This window comes from Cetorhinus maximus, unplaced genomic scaffold, assembly GCF_964194155.1.
Source record: "Cetorhinus maximus unplaced genomic scaffold, sCetMax3.hap1.1 HAP1_SCAFFOLD_216, whole genome shotgun sequence".
Taxonomy (NCBI): Eukaryota; Metazoa; Chordata; class Chondrichthyes; order Lamniformes; family Cetorhinidae; genus Cetorhinus; species Cetorhinus maximus.
The window spans coordinates 65,348-81,062 of record NW_027596188.1 but is presented as its reverse complement, the minus strand read 5'-3'; the positions used below and the strand labels follow the sequence as shown (position 1 = coordinate 81,062).

Sequence of the window (15,715 nt, the reverse complement as noted above, 5' to 3'; positions counted from 1 at the left end):
CAACTTTAATTGCTTTTTTAATGGCCTTAATAGGCCGTTGACAGTTCAGCAGGCGCGCAGCCACCTCCAGCGCCTGCCCGCCGAACAAAATATCGAAATGACGCACGATGACATCGGGACGCACGCCCGACATCATCACGCGTCATTTTACATGTTGGCACGTCAGGCCCGCCCTCGCATGCCAACGGCAATACTCTGCCCACAAATTCTGTCTGCGGCATAATGCTTTTAACATAGTGCATTGCAAGGCATTTCACAGGAGCATTTTCAGACAAAATTTGACACATAGTCACACCAGGTGACATTAGAAAGTGGTAGATTTTGAGGAGCGTCTTAGAGGAGAGAGATGTGGAGAAGCAGAGAGGTTAAATGAGAGAATTTCAGAGCCTCCAATGTGAAAGAAGCCAGAATTGGAGGAACACATATATCTCAGGGGGTTGTAGGCCTGCAGGAGATTACAAGGTTTGGGAGCGGTGAGGCCATGAAAGGATCTGAAAACAAGGATAAGGATTTTAAAATTGGCGTATTGCTGGAAGAGGAGTTAATGTAGGAAATCCATACTTTGTAAAATGCTCACAAAGAATTCAGTTCACTTCAGACCCTATCAGCCTGTCTTGGTTTGGATCCAGATGCCAGCAAGGAAAGGCCAGGGTCTATTCCAGTATGCCATCTCTTATGATAAAACTGCTCTTAAAGCCTTGGGTTACGGACAGGAAAGAATAATAATGCTCCTGATCAGTATCAGATGGCATCTGCTAAAAAGGGTTTGTCGATGGATGCTGAGTAAGGACAGGACCCGGTTTGATTGTGGTGTTCATTTAACCTGCTGACTCTCACTGACTAAACCGGTACAATGAAGCAAGTCCACTTGCGTAAGGTACCACAGAGACAATGGTGGCAGGGTAACAGAAGCCTGCATCTTTAAAGGTAAGGAACCAACAAAAGTGAAAAGGTAAAAACAATAATACCTTTTCAACCCTTCTGCATGTTCTAAATTGTAGCTCACTGATGGTTTGTGAAACAGAAACTTTAAAAGATGCTCAAAGATGGATGTGAATTTTTTTGAGAAATATTAGAACATGCGTGTCAATTTCATTTTAACAGGAAGTAACACGAGATGAACCACATTGATGCAATGCAGATAGTTTCAGTAAGTCTTGTCCGTATGCCCTTTCACCACTGGAGATATAATGGAATAATTAACCACGCAAACAGTGGGAAATGAATTTGGCGATAGCAAAAACCCAGATAAATGACCGACATTTGTCATTCCCCAAAATAGATGTCCAGTTATCCAGATTTTAAGCTCTGAAACTTCCTCCCTAAACCATTACACTTCTCTACCTCTCTCTATTTCTTTAAGCTGCTTCTTTGACCAACCTTTCAGTCATCTGTCTTAAAACCTCCTTAGGTGGCTCGGTTTCAAACTATGTTTGATAACCTTCCTATGACATGCCTCGAGTTGTTTTACTATGTTAAAGGCACTGTATAAATGTAGGTTGTTATTATATAGAGCCCAGATTGTCTTGATTACAGATTTACAGGTTACAGATTTAGGCAACGCTGCCAAAGCCTCATTTATTGCCCATCCTTAGTTGTCCTGAGAAGGTGGTAGTGGGCCGCCTTCTTGAACCAAAGCAGTCTTTGTAGTGATGGTGCTCTCACACAGTTTCAGTTCAGGAATTCCAAGATTTTGGTTCAGCAACAATGAAGGAAGAGTGATATAGTTCCAAGTCAGGATGGTGTGTGACTTTGACATGTAAATTTGGAGGTGTTAGTCTTCCTACAACATTGTTGCTCTTGCTGTCCTCCATGGAAGAGGTCACAGAAGAGGGAGATACTTTTGAAGTAACCTATGTGAGTTGTTTGGTGCATCCTGTAAATTGTCCACAGTACCCTACTAATGGAGGGATTGGATATTAAGTCTGATGACCAGGGTGTCAGTTAAGTAGACTGTTCTTCTCTGATTGGCATTGAGGTTCTTTAGTGTACTTGCAGCATCACCCATCTAGGTGAATGCTGAGTGTTCCATTACACTCCTGACGAACCTTGTGGACAGTGAAGAAGCTTTAAGAAGACAGGAGGATGAGCTGCCTATCAGATGAGTATCTACCCCATGTGCTGCAGTTGTATTAGAGTGCTGGGCTTTCACTTTAACATAACTGACAATCTTAGACTGGACATCAGATAATATGCTCCTGACACTAGACTATCAGTGAGAGAAACTGAGGCGAGATCTATGAACTTTATTTGTTTTCTGTACTGTAGCCAGTGAAGAGAATAAATTTAAAATGTAAGGGTAAATAGCAAACAAGGAGAAACCCATATAGGTGATATAGATTTTACTCCTATTTCAACACTGCCCAAAGGTATTTGCTTGAATGATATTATAATTTAGGAAACTTGCCAAAGGGCACAGGAATTTATATAGTACTTATTCCTCTGTGTTTAACATTGCACATTTATAAACTTAGACTGATAGATATTCCTCCTTTGTTCTGTTCAGATTGAGATCTCATTTATTATCCTTTTAAACAACAGATCACATCTGCGTACAATGCATGTTGAACAGACACTACATTACCATGGTGATAACAGCTCCCAACACCAGCACAATTACTTCCATAGTGCTTACCATCTTTGACTCTTGGGCTGAATTATGCTATGTGCATGAAGGCAGTTTAATGTGCAAGGACTACACAGATTTGTGGCAAAACTATCTTCATAATCATTCACACCAGTCAGGTACCGTATCAAAATGTGCTTTCGATAATTGTTTTAGTCATCTTACCTCAGCAGAAATTCGACCTTTGACCTCCAAGTGGTTACTACCTCCTAAGAGAATAGGAATGAAGTGCAGCCAATTGTTCACAATATAGGTCTATTTTTTCCTACTTGTTTTAAGGAGTTGAATAGCAAAGCTAAGTTGTGCATGGACTTTAAAATGCGCCCTTTTAGCATTATCATAGAATCATAGAATAGTACAGAACAGAAAGAGACCATTCAGCCCATCAAGTTCGGCCGGCTCTTTCGAAAAGCAATTCAGTGAGTCGCAGAGCCCAGCCTTTCCTCCATGTCTGTAAGATTTTTTTCTCCTTCAAGTATTCATCCAAATCCCTTTGATGATTACAATTCAATCTATATCAATGCAGTGCGTTCAAAATCCCCATCACTCATTGTGTAAGAAAGCTTTTCTTAATGTTGCCTCAGGTTCTTTTATCAATCACATTAAATGGCCCACTGATCATTGAGTCTTCACCCATTGGAAACAATTGGTCTTTAGAAACTCTGTTTTTATCAGCTTTGCATAATAGTGAAGAGTCAATTATATGGGATGAAGTAAAGGAACCTTGTGCCATTTTTGAAGATAATAATGTTAAAGCAATAATAATTGTTGCACTTCAGACTCTACCCTTGTGATTAGAGAATCAGGCTGAATATAACTGTTGTGAGGGTCTAGTTAATTTGTAATGCACACTCTTTCACAGTTTGGAGGGGGAGTGGGGAGGGGACAGGAGAGGATAGGTGAGGAGAGAGAAGAGGGCAGAGGAATGGAGAGGGGGTGAAGGGGAAAGGGGAGTGGAGGAGAGGAGAAAAGAAGAAGAGAAGAGAACAAGGAGAGGAGATGAAAGGAGAGGAGGGGGGAGAGGAGAGGGGAGAGGGACTGAAGGAGAGGAGAGGAGACAGAAGCAGAGAGGAAAGGAGATGAGGGGAAAGAGGAGAGGAAACGGTGAAAGGGGGTGGAGGGGAATAGAAGAAACAGGAGATGAGAGGAGAAGTGGAGGGAGGGAAGAGGAGAGGTATGAACAAGAAAGTTGAAAATAATTAAAAACAAAATGGCTTTTCTGTATAATGTTGAAAGGTAAAAGCACCAAAAACTGAGGGCTAATTCTGAGATTAAGGGCTGATTCTGTGGGACATGAAATTCACAGAAAATGATAAATTGTGAGGGCATAGCCAAGGTTTTAACATCCTTTGAACAATTACTGAGGGAGTGTGGTACTGTTGGATGTGCTGCCCCTAAGACGAGATGTTAGACTGTGACCCTGTCTGCTATCTCAGGTGCATGCAGAAGATCCCATGGCACTATTTGAAAAAGAGCAGGGGAGTTCTAGCGAATACTGATCCTTCAGTCGATGCCTAAAACAGATGATTTAATCATTTATCATGAAAATTCATGAAAGATACCATTTAACAAAAAACTTCTGTAGCACCTTTTATGATCACAGGTCATCCAAAAGCCCTTTACAGCTAATAGAAAACTTCTGAAGTGTAGTCACTGTTGCATTGCAGGAAATATGACAGCCAATTTGTGCGCAGGAAGCTCCCACAGACAGCAATGTGATAATAACCAGTTAATCTGTCTTTAATGATGCTGACTGAGGGATAAACACCAAGGATAACTCCTCTGCTTTTCTTTGAAAAAGTGCCATGGGGTATTTAATGCCCAACTAAGAAGGCAGGGGTGGTGGGCCTCAGTTTAATGTCTCATCTGAAGGATGGCACCTCCAACAGTGCAGCACTCCCTCAGTACTGCACTGGGAGTGTGCCCACAAATAGCCACCAAGTGTGATCATCACACCTATTAGGACCATGGAACTGCCCCTTAAACTCTGAAAACTGGGGTAGGTTTTAAATTTGCCACCCCACCTGGTTTGAACTGGCATTGCAAATCGGCCACTCATTGTAGAAACAGTCTCAATTTTCATTTCCATTGGTTTCACTCTTTTATAAACATGGATCAGTTAAAATAAAAGTACATTGTAAGAAAAAAATAGTAATTACATGTCGGGCCATGTCATTTGTCTGATTCACTAAACCCTTCAAGTTTGAATGTGTGTGCATAGGCTGTTAATTAGTGCACCAGACAATATAAAACAGGCTTCATACTCCCTGCCCAGGCTGATAACGCCCATTAATCGAAGGGACATGATGTATGTCAGCACTTTTTTTTATCTGAACTCTGGTATTCACTCAGGAGGTCAAGAAGACAGTACCAACCTGTGCTAGTCATGAAAGGCTCACCCAGAGAGACGCTCACCAACATGTCTCGCTCTATTCTTTCCCACGAGGTGATCTGCTCTCCGTCAGGGCTGAAGAGGATCTTAGCTGCACTTCGCAGCTTAAGTCGAGCTGTACAGTTTTCTAGCAGCTAGAGCAGGGAAAGAGAGCAATTTTTATAACACTCAAACCATGGAGAAATATATCAACAGTGATAAACAAAAACCAGAAGGAAACTCCCTCTGTTTTATTTTCCATATTTTTATATTTCTCCATGAGAAATTTCCACAGGAAAATAGTCAAGAACTAAAGAATTTTTCATTTTACAGCCATGTCTCATTGGATAGCCCTTAGGGTGTGGGTTCAAGTCCTACTCCAGGACTTGAATACAAAAATGTAGTCTGACACTCCCAGTGCAGTACTGGAGGAATGCTGCACTGCCAGAGATGCTGTCCTTCAGATGAGATATTAAACTGTGGTTCTGACTGCCTTCTCAAGTGGGCATAAATGATCCCGTGGTAATATTTCGAAGAAATAGGAGTTCCCCCTGGTGACAAAGCCAATATCCCCCAATCAACCACACAAAAAACAAATTATCTGGTTATTATCACATTGCTGTTTGTGGGAGATTGCTGTGCAGAAATTATCCCCACCCCTGTATTTCCTACATTAGAACATGACTACAGTTCAAAAAAGTACTTAATTGCCTGTTAAGCACTGTGGGACATCCTATAATCATGAAAGGCGCTATATAAGTGTACATTTTCACAATGAAGGTTCAGATCATCGGTTTAGGTGCTGCTTGAAAGAGTGTAGAACTCCCTTGTTCTTCTTCATATAGTGCTATGGGATTTTTTGGATCCACCTGAAAAGGCACCTGGGATTCTCTCATCTGAAGGGTACCTCTAACAGTGTAGCACATCCTCAATACTGCACTGGATTGCCAACCTAGATTTTATGCTCAAGTTTCTGGAGTGGCGTTTGGATTTATGACCTTGACTCAGCAGCAAGAGTGCTATCCACCGAGCCACAGCTGATGCAGAGAGTGACCCAGAGCAGATCCGAAACAGTAATAGATCACATCAAAATGCAATTGAAAATTGTATTATTTAAAATCATATACTGATGAGCTATTGTTAAACTATTGAAAGTGGAGGGATGAAAGTAATCAATTTTGTTGTGTGTTAGGCTAGAATCACACTACTGTAGTGTCAGTGCAGAGAGGGTTATCTTTGCACCCAAGCACTTCAGTTATGTAGATAACTTATGGAATGGAAGTTGTGGGCATGGAGCCTCACCCACTGGCAGAACGCATTGGAAATTCAGGCATATGCTGCCAACATAGTTGGTTCTGAATTTCTATAGGCACTCCTTGGTGTGCAAGGCTGTAAGTTGACAATACGTAGTCGTAAAGCTGTCCCGTACAGTGTAACTGCAACCTGAATCCATGCTCTGAGCTTCACCTGGGGTTCTGGTATTTCTCACTGGGCCACCAGCTAATTAATAATTAAATAAAGGTAAATTAGTTCTAAAAGAGCTTGCACAGGAATGATGGGTGAATGTCCTCCATCTTAGCTGTAAGATTCTATGGACAGAATTTAATGCCCTCCTCCAAAACAAGTTTAATGTTGAGGAAGAATTTAATTGGTTGTGAGGATGGCAGTTGGAGACCCTGCCACCTTTCTGTCTCTGCCCTGATTAAGTCTGTGGTGGAAATGCTCATGATGGACTTCCCATGCCGGTGCCAATTGAGAACCTTAAGTGGGCAATTAACGCCCACTTAAGGGCCTTATCCCACCACCACTGGCATTTAGCCAGCTGGGGGGACGGGGGACTTGCCATATGGGAAGCCTAAAACCAAATCCTGGTGGTGTTGCTTGTGGGCTGCCAGTGGGGGTCCCTTGCACTCAGCGCCTGATCGAGGGAAGTGGCATAGGAAAGGTGGGGGCTGGTAAGAACCCACACCCCCTGCCCTCGCTGCCGACACCCTCCCCTGTGGTCGCCACCCCACAATTCCCATCCTACCATCATTCACCTGTGGCCTGGGTCTCTCGGTGATCCTGGGCCTTGGGTGGGTGCATTACCGACAGCAGCCACCGCCTCCCCAGTGGCGCTGCCAAGCAGCAAAGAGCTGCTGGCCTCTGATTAGCGGAACTTCCACCCCTGGGGTCCTTGATCCCAGGGAAGGCCTGCTGCTGCCCAGTTAATTGCCTGATTTGCACTTAATATGCTGGGCCTTCCCGAAAAGGGGTGAAGTGTGCTTGTCGTCAGCTCTCCAGTCAGTGGGTGAGGCCCCCTGTCACCTACATTAAATTCCGCCCCTTTATTCTATTTACAAGAACAATCCTTTGTTGCCCTAGCTCTAGACACCACAGGGCCAAAATTCAGATAGATTGCACAAAGACGAGACACCGTCCACCCATGGGTAGTGCATGGTGGGGAACTACTGCCAATATGAACGGCGACCTACTGCCAATTGCTTGGGGGGGGGGGGATGCAGTGTGGTGCGGACCAGCTATCCTGTGGTGGGGAACAGGTTCACAAGAAGACTGGCAGCAGGGTGGACAACTTTCCAGATGCCAGGCGCGCCATTTATGTTTTTCCAGTCCCCACACAAATCGGTAGCTCTTTCATGGTTAAGGAACAGCCTGCAGTAGCTAAAGTGGTTAAACCCCATTGGCTAGGCCACTCACCACTCAGCCAAATAGTGGGCAGAGTTAGCGAAGGCTCTGCCCTCTGCAGCACAAAATTCATGTTGAGGGCCCTACAACTGGTGTAGGATCCAGGTTGAAACTTGTCGGTGAGAGTCCCACCCATTCCAAGCTGAAGAGTTGCCCGTCCATTCCAAGGCTCACTCATAAATAAAATCATGCCGACCTTGGGCAGTAGGATATCTATTGTCTCCTTGCCACCCTGTTTATCAGTATGAATTCTGCTGCAAATATCCTAACTCCCATCAAGTCCTGTTTACCTATCACCCCTGTGTTGGCTCAAGCAACATCCTAATTTTAAAATTCTCATGCTTGTTTTCAAATGCTGCCTTGTCTGTCCCTATTTCTCTAATCTTCTCCAGCCCCACAACTCTTCCAACTAACCCTGGCCTCTTGAGTATCGTCGATTTTACTCACTCCACCATTACAGCCAGCCCATCTAAGCACTGAAAATCTCTCCATACACCTCTTTGCCTCTCTGCTTCATTTTACTCCTTTAAGATACTCCTTAAAACCTCCCTCTTTGAACAAGTTTTCGGTTATCTGACCTAATATCTCCTTATGTGACTTGGCTTCATATTTTGTTTTACAATGTTCCTGTGAAGCACCTTGGGACGTTTCATTACATTAAAGGCATTACATAAATATACGTTGTTGTAGCTGTTTGAAAAAGATGAAAATTTTCCACTATCACTTTATGGGTACTACCCATGAGTAAACAGAGAGAACCACAGGAGCTGAGTGCTGCAAGTTTATAGACATAGTTGCTTCCAAATACTGTATAGGAAAGGCCTGAATTGAGACAAATTCTGCTGTTTAAGAGCAAGCTGTAGTTTGGTGAGGACTAACTGGACTGATGATCTTTCCTTTCGTTTTCATGTATGTCCACATTGAAATGTACCTGCACTCAACATCAAATTCAACGAGGAAAGAAATCTACAGCAGAAGTAGGGTGATAGGGAGGGAGTTAGAGAGATCAGTCAGTTGTATCAGTTGTACAAGCACAAAATGGTTGCAGGAGAACTAGATGAGCAATCTTTATTCACACCCAATTCTTAAATTTAAACATCCAAAACTTTGCTGCTTTTAATTTAGCAAACACCAAGCCCAGTTTACATATTGGTATGTGCTCGTTGAGTTACATTGCTTCCCAGTCTAGCAATGCCTCAAATTGGAAATTCTCATCTTTGTGTTCAGATCCTTCAATAGCCTCATCTCTGGCTACCTCTGTAAACTGCTAGAGCTCTACAACCCTCTGAGTACTCTATGTTCCCCCAATTCTGACCTGTTGTAAAATCCTTGCTTTCTTCATCTACCATTGGCGGCTGTGCCTTCAGCTGTCTAGGCCCCAAGCTCCAGAGTCCTTTCCCTAAACTTCACCTCTCCATCGCGACCTCATCCTTTAAGATGCTCCCAAAAAACTAGGTTCTTGACCAAGCTTTTGGTCGCCTATCCTAATATTTTGGCGGTTGTCAAATTTTGTTTCCTTACATTCCTATGAAGCACCTTGGAACATGTTATCATGTTAAAGGTACCACATAAATGGCAGTTGTTGTTATTGATTATCCAGTGGGCTATACCTTAAGTGCTAGAGTGTTTCTAAGGACTTCATGCCCAGGCATGATTACAACCCCAGAATACATTCAAGAATATTAAAATTAACACCAGATGAAATTCCCCTGTATTGCAGGATTGCCCATTTTGTCTTCAAAGTTCATTTTGAATGAGGACAAAGGATATGCCATACAACAAGCTCTTAAAGGCAATGGATTTGTGTAATTGATTTGAAGTGTTTAGCACCTCTTTAGCCCTATGGTGCAATTATCTCCGAATTTTTTGCGGCCTATCGCCTGGACGGGCGAATCGGCCATACGGCCTTTACATTTTTCATCAAACCTCATCCAAGGGCGGGATGAAATTTCTGTTTTGAAATATAAAAAATTTTTAATGTTTTTTTAATATAAAATGTTATATTTTATTAGGTATATTTTCAGGTGCTTGATTGTGATTCACGGACATTTTTTTTGCAGCTTTTCAAACCTTTATTTAATCATTTGCAGGTCTGCAGCTTCCTGAGGCAGCTGTCTGCCTTCAGGGAGCTCTCTCGCAGCACTCACCTGCGCCCACGGTGATATCATCGCCCGCCCTCTTCCTGACCCCACCCCAGCAGCGCTGAGCTTTTTAGAGCGCGTTTCATTCTGGCTGGCCGTTAATTGTGGTCAGGGGCCTGTTTCCCAACCACTCCCAGGCCCACCGATCGCGCACAACCGCCAAAGGTAAAATTCAGGCCATTGGGCCAAATGGCAAAGAAATTGGTCAAATAGGTAGGTTTTAAGGATTGTCTTAAAGGAGGAAATCAAGGAAGAGAAGTGGAGAGGTTTAGGGAGGGATTTCCAGTGTTTACAGCCTAAGCAGCTAAAGACAGAGCCACCAGTGGTAGAGCCATTAAAATCAGGGATGCTCAGGAGACCAGGCTTAGATCAGCGCAGACATCTTGGAGAGTTGTGGAGTTGGAGAAAAGGACATGGAGCAATTTGAAAACAAGGATGAGAATTCTTGAAGTCAAGACATTGCTTGACCAGGAACCAATGTCAGCCAGAGAGCACAGGGGTGGTAAGCAAATGGGACTTAGTGTGAATTAAGACATGGGCAGCAGAGTTTTGGGTGACCTCAAGTTTGCACAGGGTAGAATATAGAAGACCAAGCCAGGAGTAGTTTATAATTGTCAAGTACAGAGGTAACAAATCATGAACAAAGACATATTCACTCCCCGTCTCAACCAACCTGCACAGGCAACATGTACCAATGATTTAAATAAGCTGATCTTGTGAACTCACATCTGCGTGCTGTGCTCCAATCACATAGATACTGCTTCAAGACCAGTTAATTTTCTCCCTAGTATCTTGTAATAAGGACAGGAGATATTTATGTTGGCATTGGGAGGGGAAAATATATTGACTTTTGTGCTGCATTTGGTACTGCTTGATCGGTAACAGCAGTAGCTGAGTGGACACAGTTTCCAATGGAAAGCAAAGAGGCTCTTTCACCATCTGCTTACCTCTTGAATAGTTTTGCCCCAGGCATAGGATCCTTGGTCTGGGAAATCACCATTCAGATATGCCAGAACCCTCTTGACATTTGGTTGACTGTACAGAGGCCTTTTTCTAGAGACCAACTTGCTGTGAATTGAAGGGCGCTCTTTCGTCAGCACAGCTTGGACTTCTGATAGGTGCATCTAAGGGATACAGGTACTAATAGGTTAATAGGAGAGTCAGCACCACATAAAGCGTGCATGTATGCAGCGGCTGAGAAAGAGCAGGCAACATCCCGTCGCAATGTCTAAACCAAAAACTTTAGACACAGGTGGACTGGATTCTCCTCTTCGCCACGGCATAGTGACAAGAGAGAATGCACAATTGTATGGCAATTTTGATGAGCTCAGGACATGCAACATAGTATAGAAATGACCATTGGTGGGCAACCATGTTCTTGTGACTTCCTTTGTTTGTCACTTAAAATAAATGGGTCATTGGCTATGTTAAAATGGTGGACAGAGGATTATTGCTACCAGTAGTTCCGTGTAGCTTGCTCCTGTATTTAAAAATAAAAACTATGCTGGACAAATACCAGAAAAAACTGATTTGCCTAACATTGTCATGATTAGGGGGTTTGGCTGCAATGAGTGCAAGAGTTATCAGGATGGCGGGAAATTAAACAATTTGCTACCTTTATGCATTCCATTGTTGTCATCGAGCACTTGAGATCAAGTAGAGTGGAGCTCAGATATAATGTTTCCTCTCCACTGCCTCAACAATGGGTCCAATCGCATACTTAGGAAAGCACTTAGTACTGCACCAATGTGACATTTTCCATTTTCCTTTCCCTTTATGGCCTCTCTGTATGAGCCTGCCAATTTACTCACAGTTGTATTGAATTATCTGCACTTTCTGGCTGTTCAGACCCACTTAATTTAGGATCTTCACAGTCACTTCAGGGAGAGGAGACTATCATTCCATTAGTATGGACGACATCTGAGCCCTCGTCCTTGAAAATTAATGGGCTATGTTCTCAACTGCTCAGTAACCAATCATCAAAAATAAGGGAATTTGCACATCATACTGACGGTGGGAAGATTTCTGGCTGAACTTTATCTCTCTTTTGTAATCCTCATAACTTTTTGTGTATTTAAGGTTTTATCACCTCTCATAAGTGCACTTTATTTAATGGTGAGGGGAAAAAAAGGTTTGCCTTCACTAAACTAGCTTCTAAAATCCCAGAAAAATAACTCTAACTGCCTCACACAGTTTGGAATACTGTTATCGTAATGTAGCTAAACGCATAGCAAGATTCCACAAACTGCAATAAATTGGACAATCAGCTTGTCTTTTTCTTTGCGACGTTTGTAGAGGGAATAATGTTGCCCAGGGCATCATGAGGATTCCCAGCCCTCCTCCAACTTCATGGAATCAGACATGCCAACAGGTCCACTTTAATATCTCATCTTACGAACAACACACTTCTGGCAACACAGCATCCCTTTGGAGTGTAAGTCTAGATTACATGCTTGAATCAGTGTGGCTTGAACCTGTAACCCTCTGATTCAGAGGTAAGGTTGATACCATCCAAGTCAAACTGGGACCTAATGCATTCGCTCAATCCTTCATGTCTTGGATATAAAGAGAAGCAATGAAATGCCACCTACCTCCATGTTTTGTACATCTTCCATGAGTTTCACCTCCTCTGGTGAAGGCTCCGTCCATCCCCCTGCTACCACTACCGGCTGAATCGGACTCTTTGTGGGCACCATGCTGGCTGGCCCCATGGATCCCACTCGTCTCCCTGTAAAAAGCAATGGTGGAACTTCACCCTCTGATTATTTCTCAGGTGATCTATTCGCCCTGGTTTCAAACGAAGAGAAAAGCTCAAAAGTGGGAAAGTGTCAGGGGAGCGGCTATGATCAGGGTGGCCTGATTTTGCATAGGGGACCTGAAAGAGGCATAAGGTCCTGCCACCTGCATAGGCAAAGTGCCTAACTCTTATTTCAGGTACCAACTGTGGACACTTTCACTGTCATGAACAATTTTGTTCACTTAATGAACGCATCTGCCATGCTGGGTGCCGAAGTATCCATTTCACATCTGAAAAATGGGGATCCCTCCATTTAATTGCCAGCCCAGCCAACCGCATCAGTGAATGGGACACAGGTGACGAGGACAAGGGCAGCAGATAGATGGGAACATCACCACCTGGAAGTGCCCCTCCAAGTCACTCACCATCCTGCCTTGGAAATATATCACTGTTCCTTCACTGTCACTTGGTCAGAATCCTTGAACTCCCTTCCTAACAGCACTGTGGGTGTACCTACGCCACATAGACTGCAGGGGTTCAAGAAGACAGCTCACCACCTTTTCAAGGGCAACCAGGGTTGGGCAATAAATGCTGGCCCAGCCAGCGAAGCCCACATCCCATAATTTAATTTTAAAAATGTTTTTGAATGTAACAGGGCTGAACCTTACTGTGCGCAATACCTTTCTCTGCTCTGTTACCTTGAAGGTGACGCATTTTGTGCTTCATTTTATCAAGATCAAATAGAACTTTTTGCTTCTGCAACCACTGTTTTCTCTGCAGTCTCAGTCTTTTGTTCGATTCTGAAATTAAAAGAGAGCCATGCTGGTTACCATTCTACTGATTACGCTTTGCAGGTTATACCAATAGAGCCATTTATAAATTACTCATACACTGGAGATGTCTTAAGATTAATGCTTACTTGGCAGAGAAACTGCTGATTCGAAGGAGGTTTTGATGTTAGCAGATCTCCTGAGGACCTGGCTGCAATAATAGAGAAGTTGATGCGAAACCACTCTTCTGCCCCGGGGGGTATATTTCTCAGATTGTTAGTGCTGGCACAAAAAGCACAAAGTAGAAAACTCGGCGTCTACTTATATTGAGGAAGCCTGAGAAAGTACATTACAGTATGTGTGCGAGTGTGATAGAGTGTGCGAGTGAGTGTTTGAGAATGTGAGAGAATACAATACAAGCCCAGATTTTTGCCACGATGGAGAGCCTGTCCGTGAACTGACATCATGACCTCCACCATTACCACCATGTGCCAAGGTGATTTCAAAACCATCTTTCATCACCTGCTAACAAACACCATCAGGCACCCTGGCAATCTCCATGACCATCTTTTCCACGGCTGAATGCGTCTCAGCCAACCTGATCCAACCCCAGTCCAGGCCATCTCCATGGCATTATTCACCCTTTTCGATTGCAACGACAACATGATCTCATGCTAACGTGATATATATTGCATGGAGAGATATTACTCTTCACTGCACCTGTGCATCACGGTGCTCATTCACATCTCTTCTCTCTGTGTGCACCTACATGAGCTGCTTACACATTCAAGCCTCAATACTGAAGCAAAGATATGTGCCATGTTTTGCACCTTAACTGCAGCATGCAGATATGACACTTCCCTTGGACCTCTGTGTGGATGAGCCAAGCTACTCACCTTGCCGGAACGCAGCAAGTCATTGAACCTTTTCTTGCACTGAATCCATGAGCACTGATGGCCTCCTGCTGTGCTCACTGCAGCTGCAATTTGATTTCAGGCCTTTCTTGGTTGCTGCACGGGGCATTGCGGCCACCAGCGTAGAGGACTGGTCTCCTCTTCTGGACCTCTTCCATCAAAACGTGAAGGTCCTGGTCAGAAAATCGTGGGGCAGCTGGACCCTTCCCTTCCCCCACGTCTCTGCCTGTGATATTCCATAATTCAAAATGTAAGGTGAAAAGAGCCATGAGCCATTCAGATTACAATGCTCTGATTCATTTTTGTGTGCTTGCATCCGCTAACCATTTTGACCAGATCATCAATGATTACTGTTAAGATTTGATGGAGAAAATGGTTCTGTGCAAATGCTTGGAGTCATGTATTTGCAGCTGTGACTCCAACTTAGCATGGTGTGCTCTTCGACCACTGACAGCCTTACTGATTTACCACCTCTTAGTCACTCTGCTCTGCCGTGACAAGTGTGCAGCTCTAAGGGACCTGGTCAAGGGTCAACAGTGTGGACGCATCCTGGTGGCAAGAGGGCAAGTGGATGGTATAATGAGCATGGCACTATTCATCATTCATCCACCCACTGAGTCTTGGCAGCTAACTGCATGACTACATAACATCTGTTACAAGTAGTGGTGGCAGACAATGCCATCTCCTTGGCTGTGTCTTGTGAATACGCTCCATGCATTCAGTGGTTCAGTAGAGTACACTTTGTTTAGGAAGCAAATTTCTCCCATAGGGAAAGCCCATGATAGGCCATTGGTTCCAGAGTCGACAAACAGTGGGACAACATTTACAGTTTGGACACTCACCTGACAAGTCAGTGACGTCTCCTCTGAGAAAGAGGGACTTCAGTATTGATAACCTACCTCCCAAATGGGCCATTCTGAGGGCCTGCTTTTTATCTGCACCCAAGTCGCCCAACCCATGCTTGGCCTACCTCTGACCCCCTCACTACTCCTGGGGTCACCCGCCCTGTCTCCTGTTCTAGTCTGTCCACCTGAACCGAAAATTTGAAGTTAGGGCAGACAATTTTTGGAGGTTGGGTTCAAGGAGCCAGGAATTCTCCCATCTCTGTGGACTGGACCTGGGGGTGAAAACCTGGGCCAGACTGTGTGAGTGTGGAGATATGTGTGAAAGAATGACATTTTATGTGAGAGTGAGTGTGTTACAGTATATGACTGACTGTGTATGATGCATACATGTGCGTGTGTCTATGTTTGATAGACTGAATGAATGTGTGTGTGAGTTCATGTTTGAGTGTGTGTGTAAGAGTATGCATGTGTGTGAGTCCTGTAGAGCAGGGGTTCTCAATAGGGGTCCATGGTCCCTGACTCCACCACACAAACAACTTGAAGTAAATTTACTGTCAATCCCAAAGTTTACAGTATCCAGGGCACCAAATTATACCTAACATCCGAAGCCACTGATCGATACCACC

The 15,715-nt window shown here is 43.8% G+C and overlaps 1 protein-coding gene across 1 annotated transcript in view; it reads right to left on the bottom strand.

Annotated features, from left to right (window-relative positions):
• LOC144673052 (doublecortin domain-containing protein 1-like) overlaps positions 1-15,715 on the bottom strand; it is a 94,204-nt gene that overhangs the window by 18,400 nt on the left and 60,089 nt on the right. Inside the window, exons 11-14 of the mRNA XM_078535050.1 lie at positions 13,259-13,360; positions 12,415-12,551; positions 10,771-10,947; positions 5,002-5,152 (exon numbers count right to left, since the gene is read on the bottom strand). Coding sequence (XP_078391176.1) covers positions 5,002-5,152; positions 10,771-10,947; positions 12,415-12,551; positions 13,259-13,360 — 567 coding nt within the window. The remainder of the gene's footprint in view (positions 1-5,001; positions 5,153-10,770; positions 10,948-12,414; positions 12,552-13,258; positions 13,361-15,715) is intronic.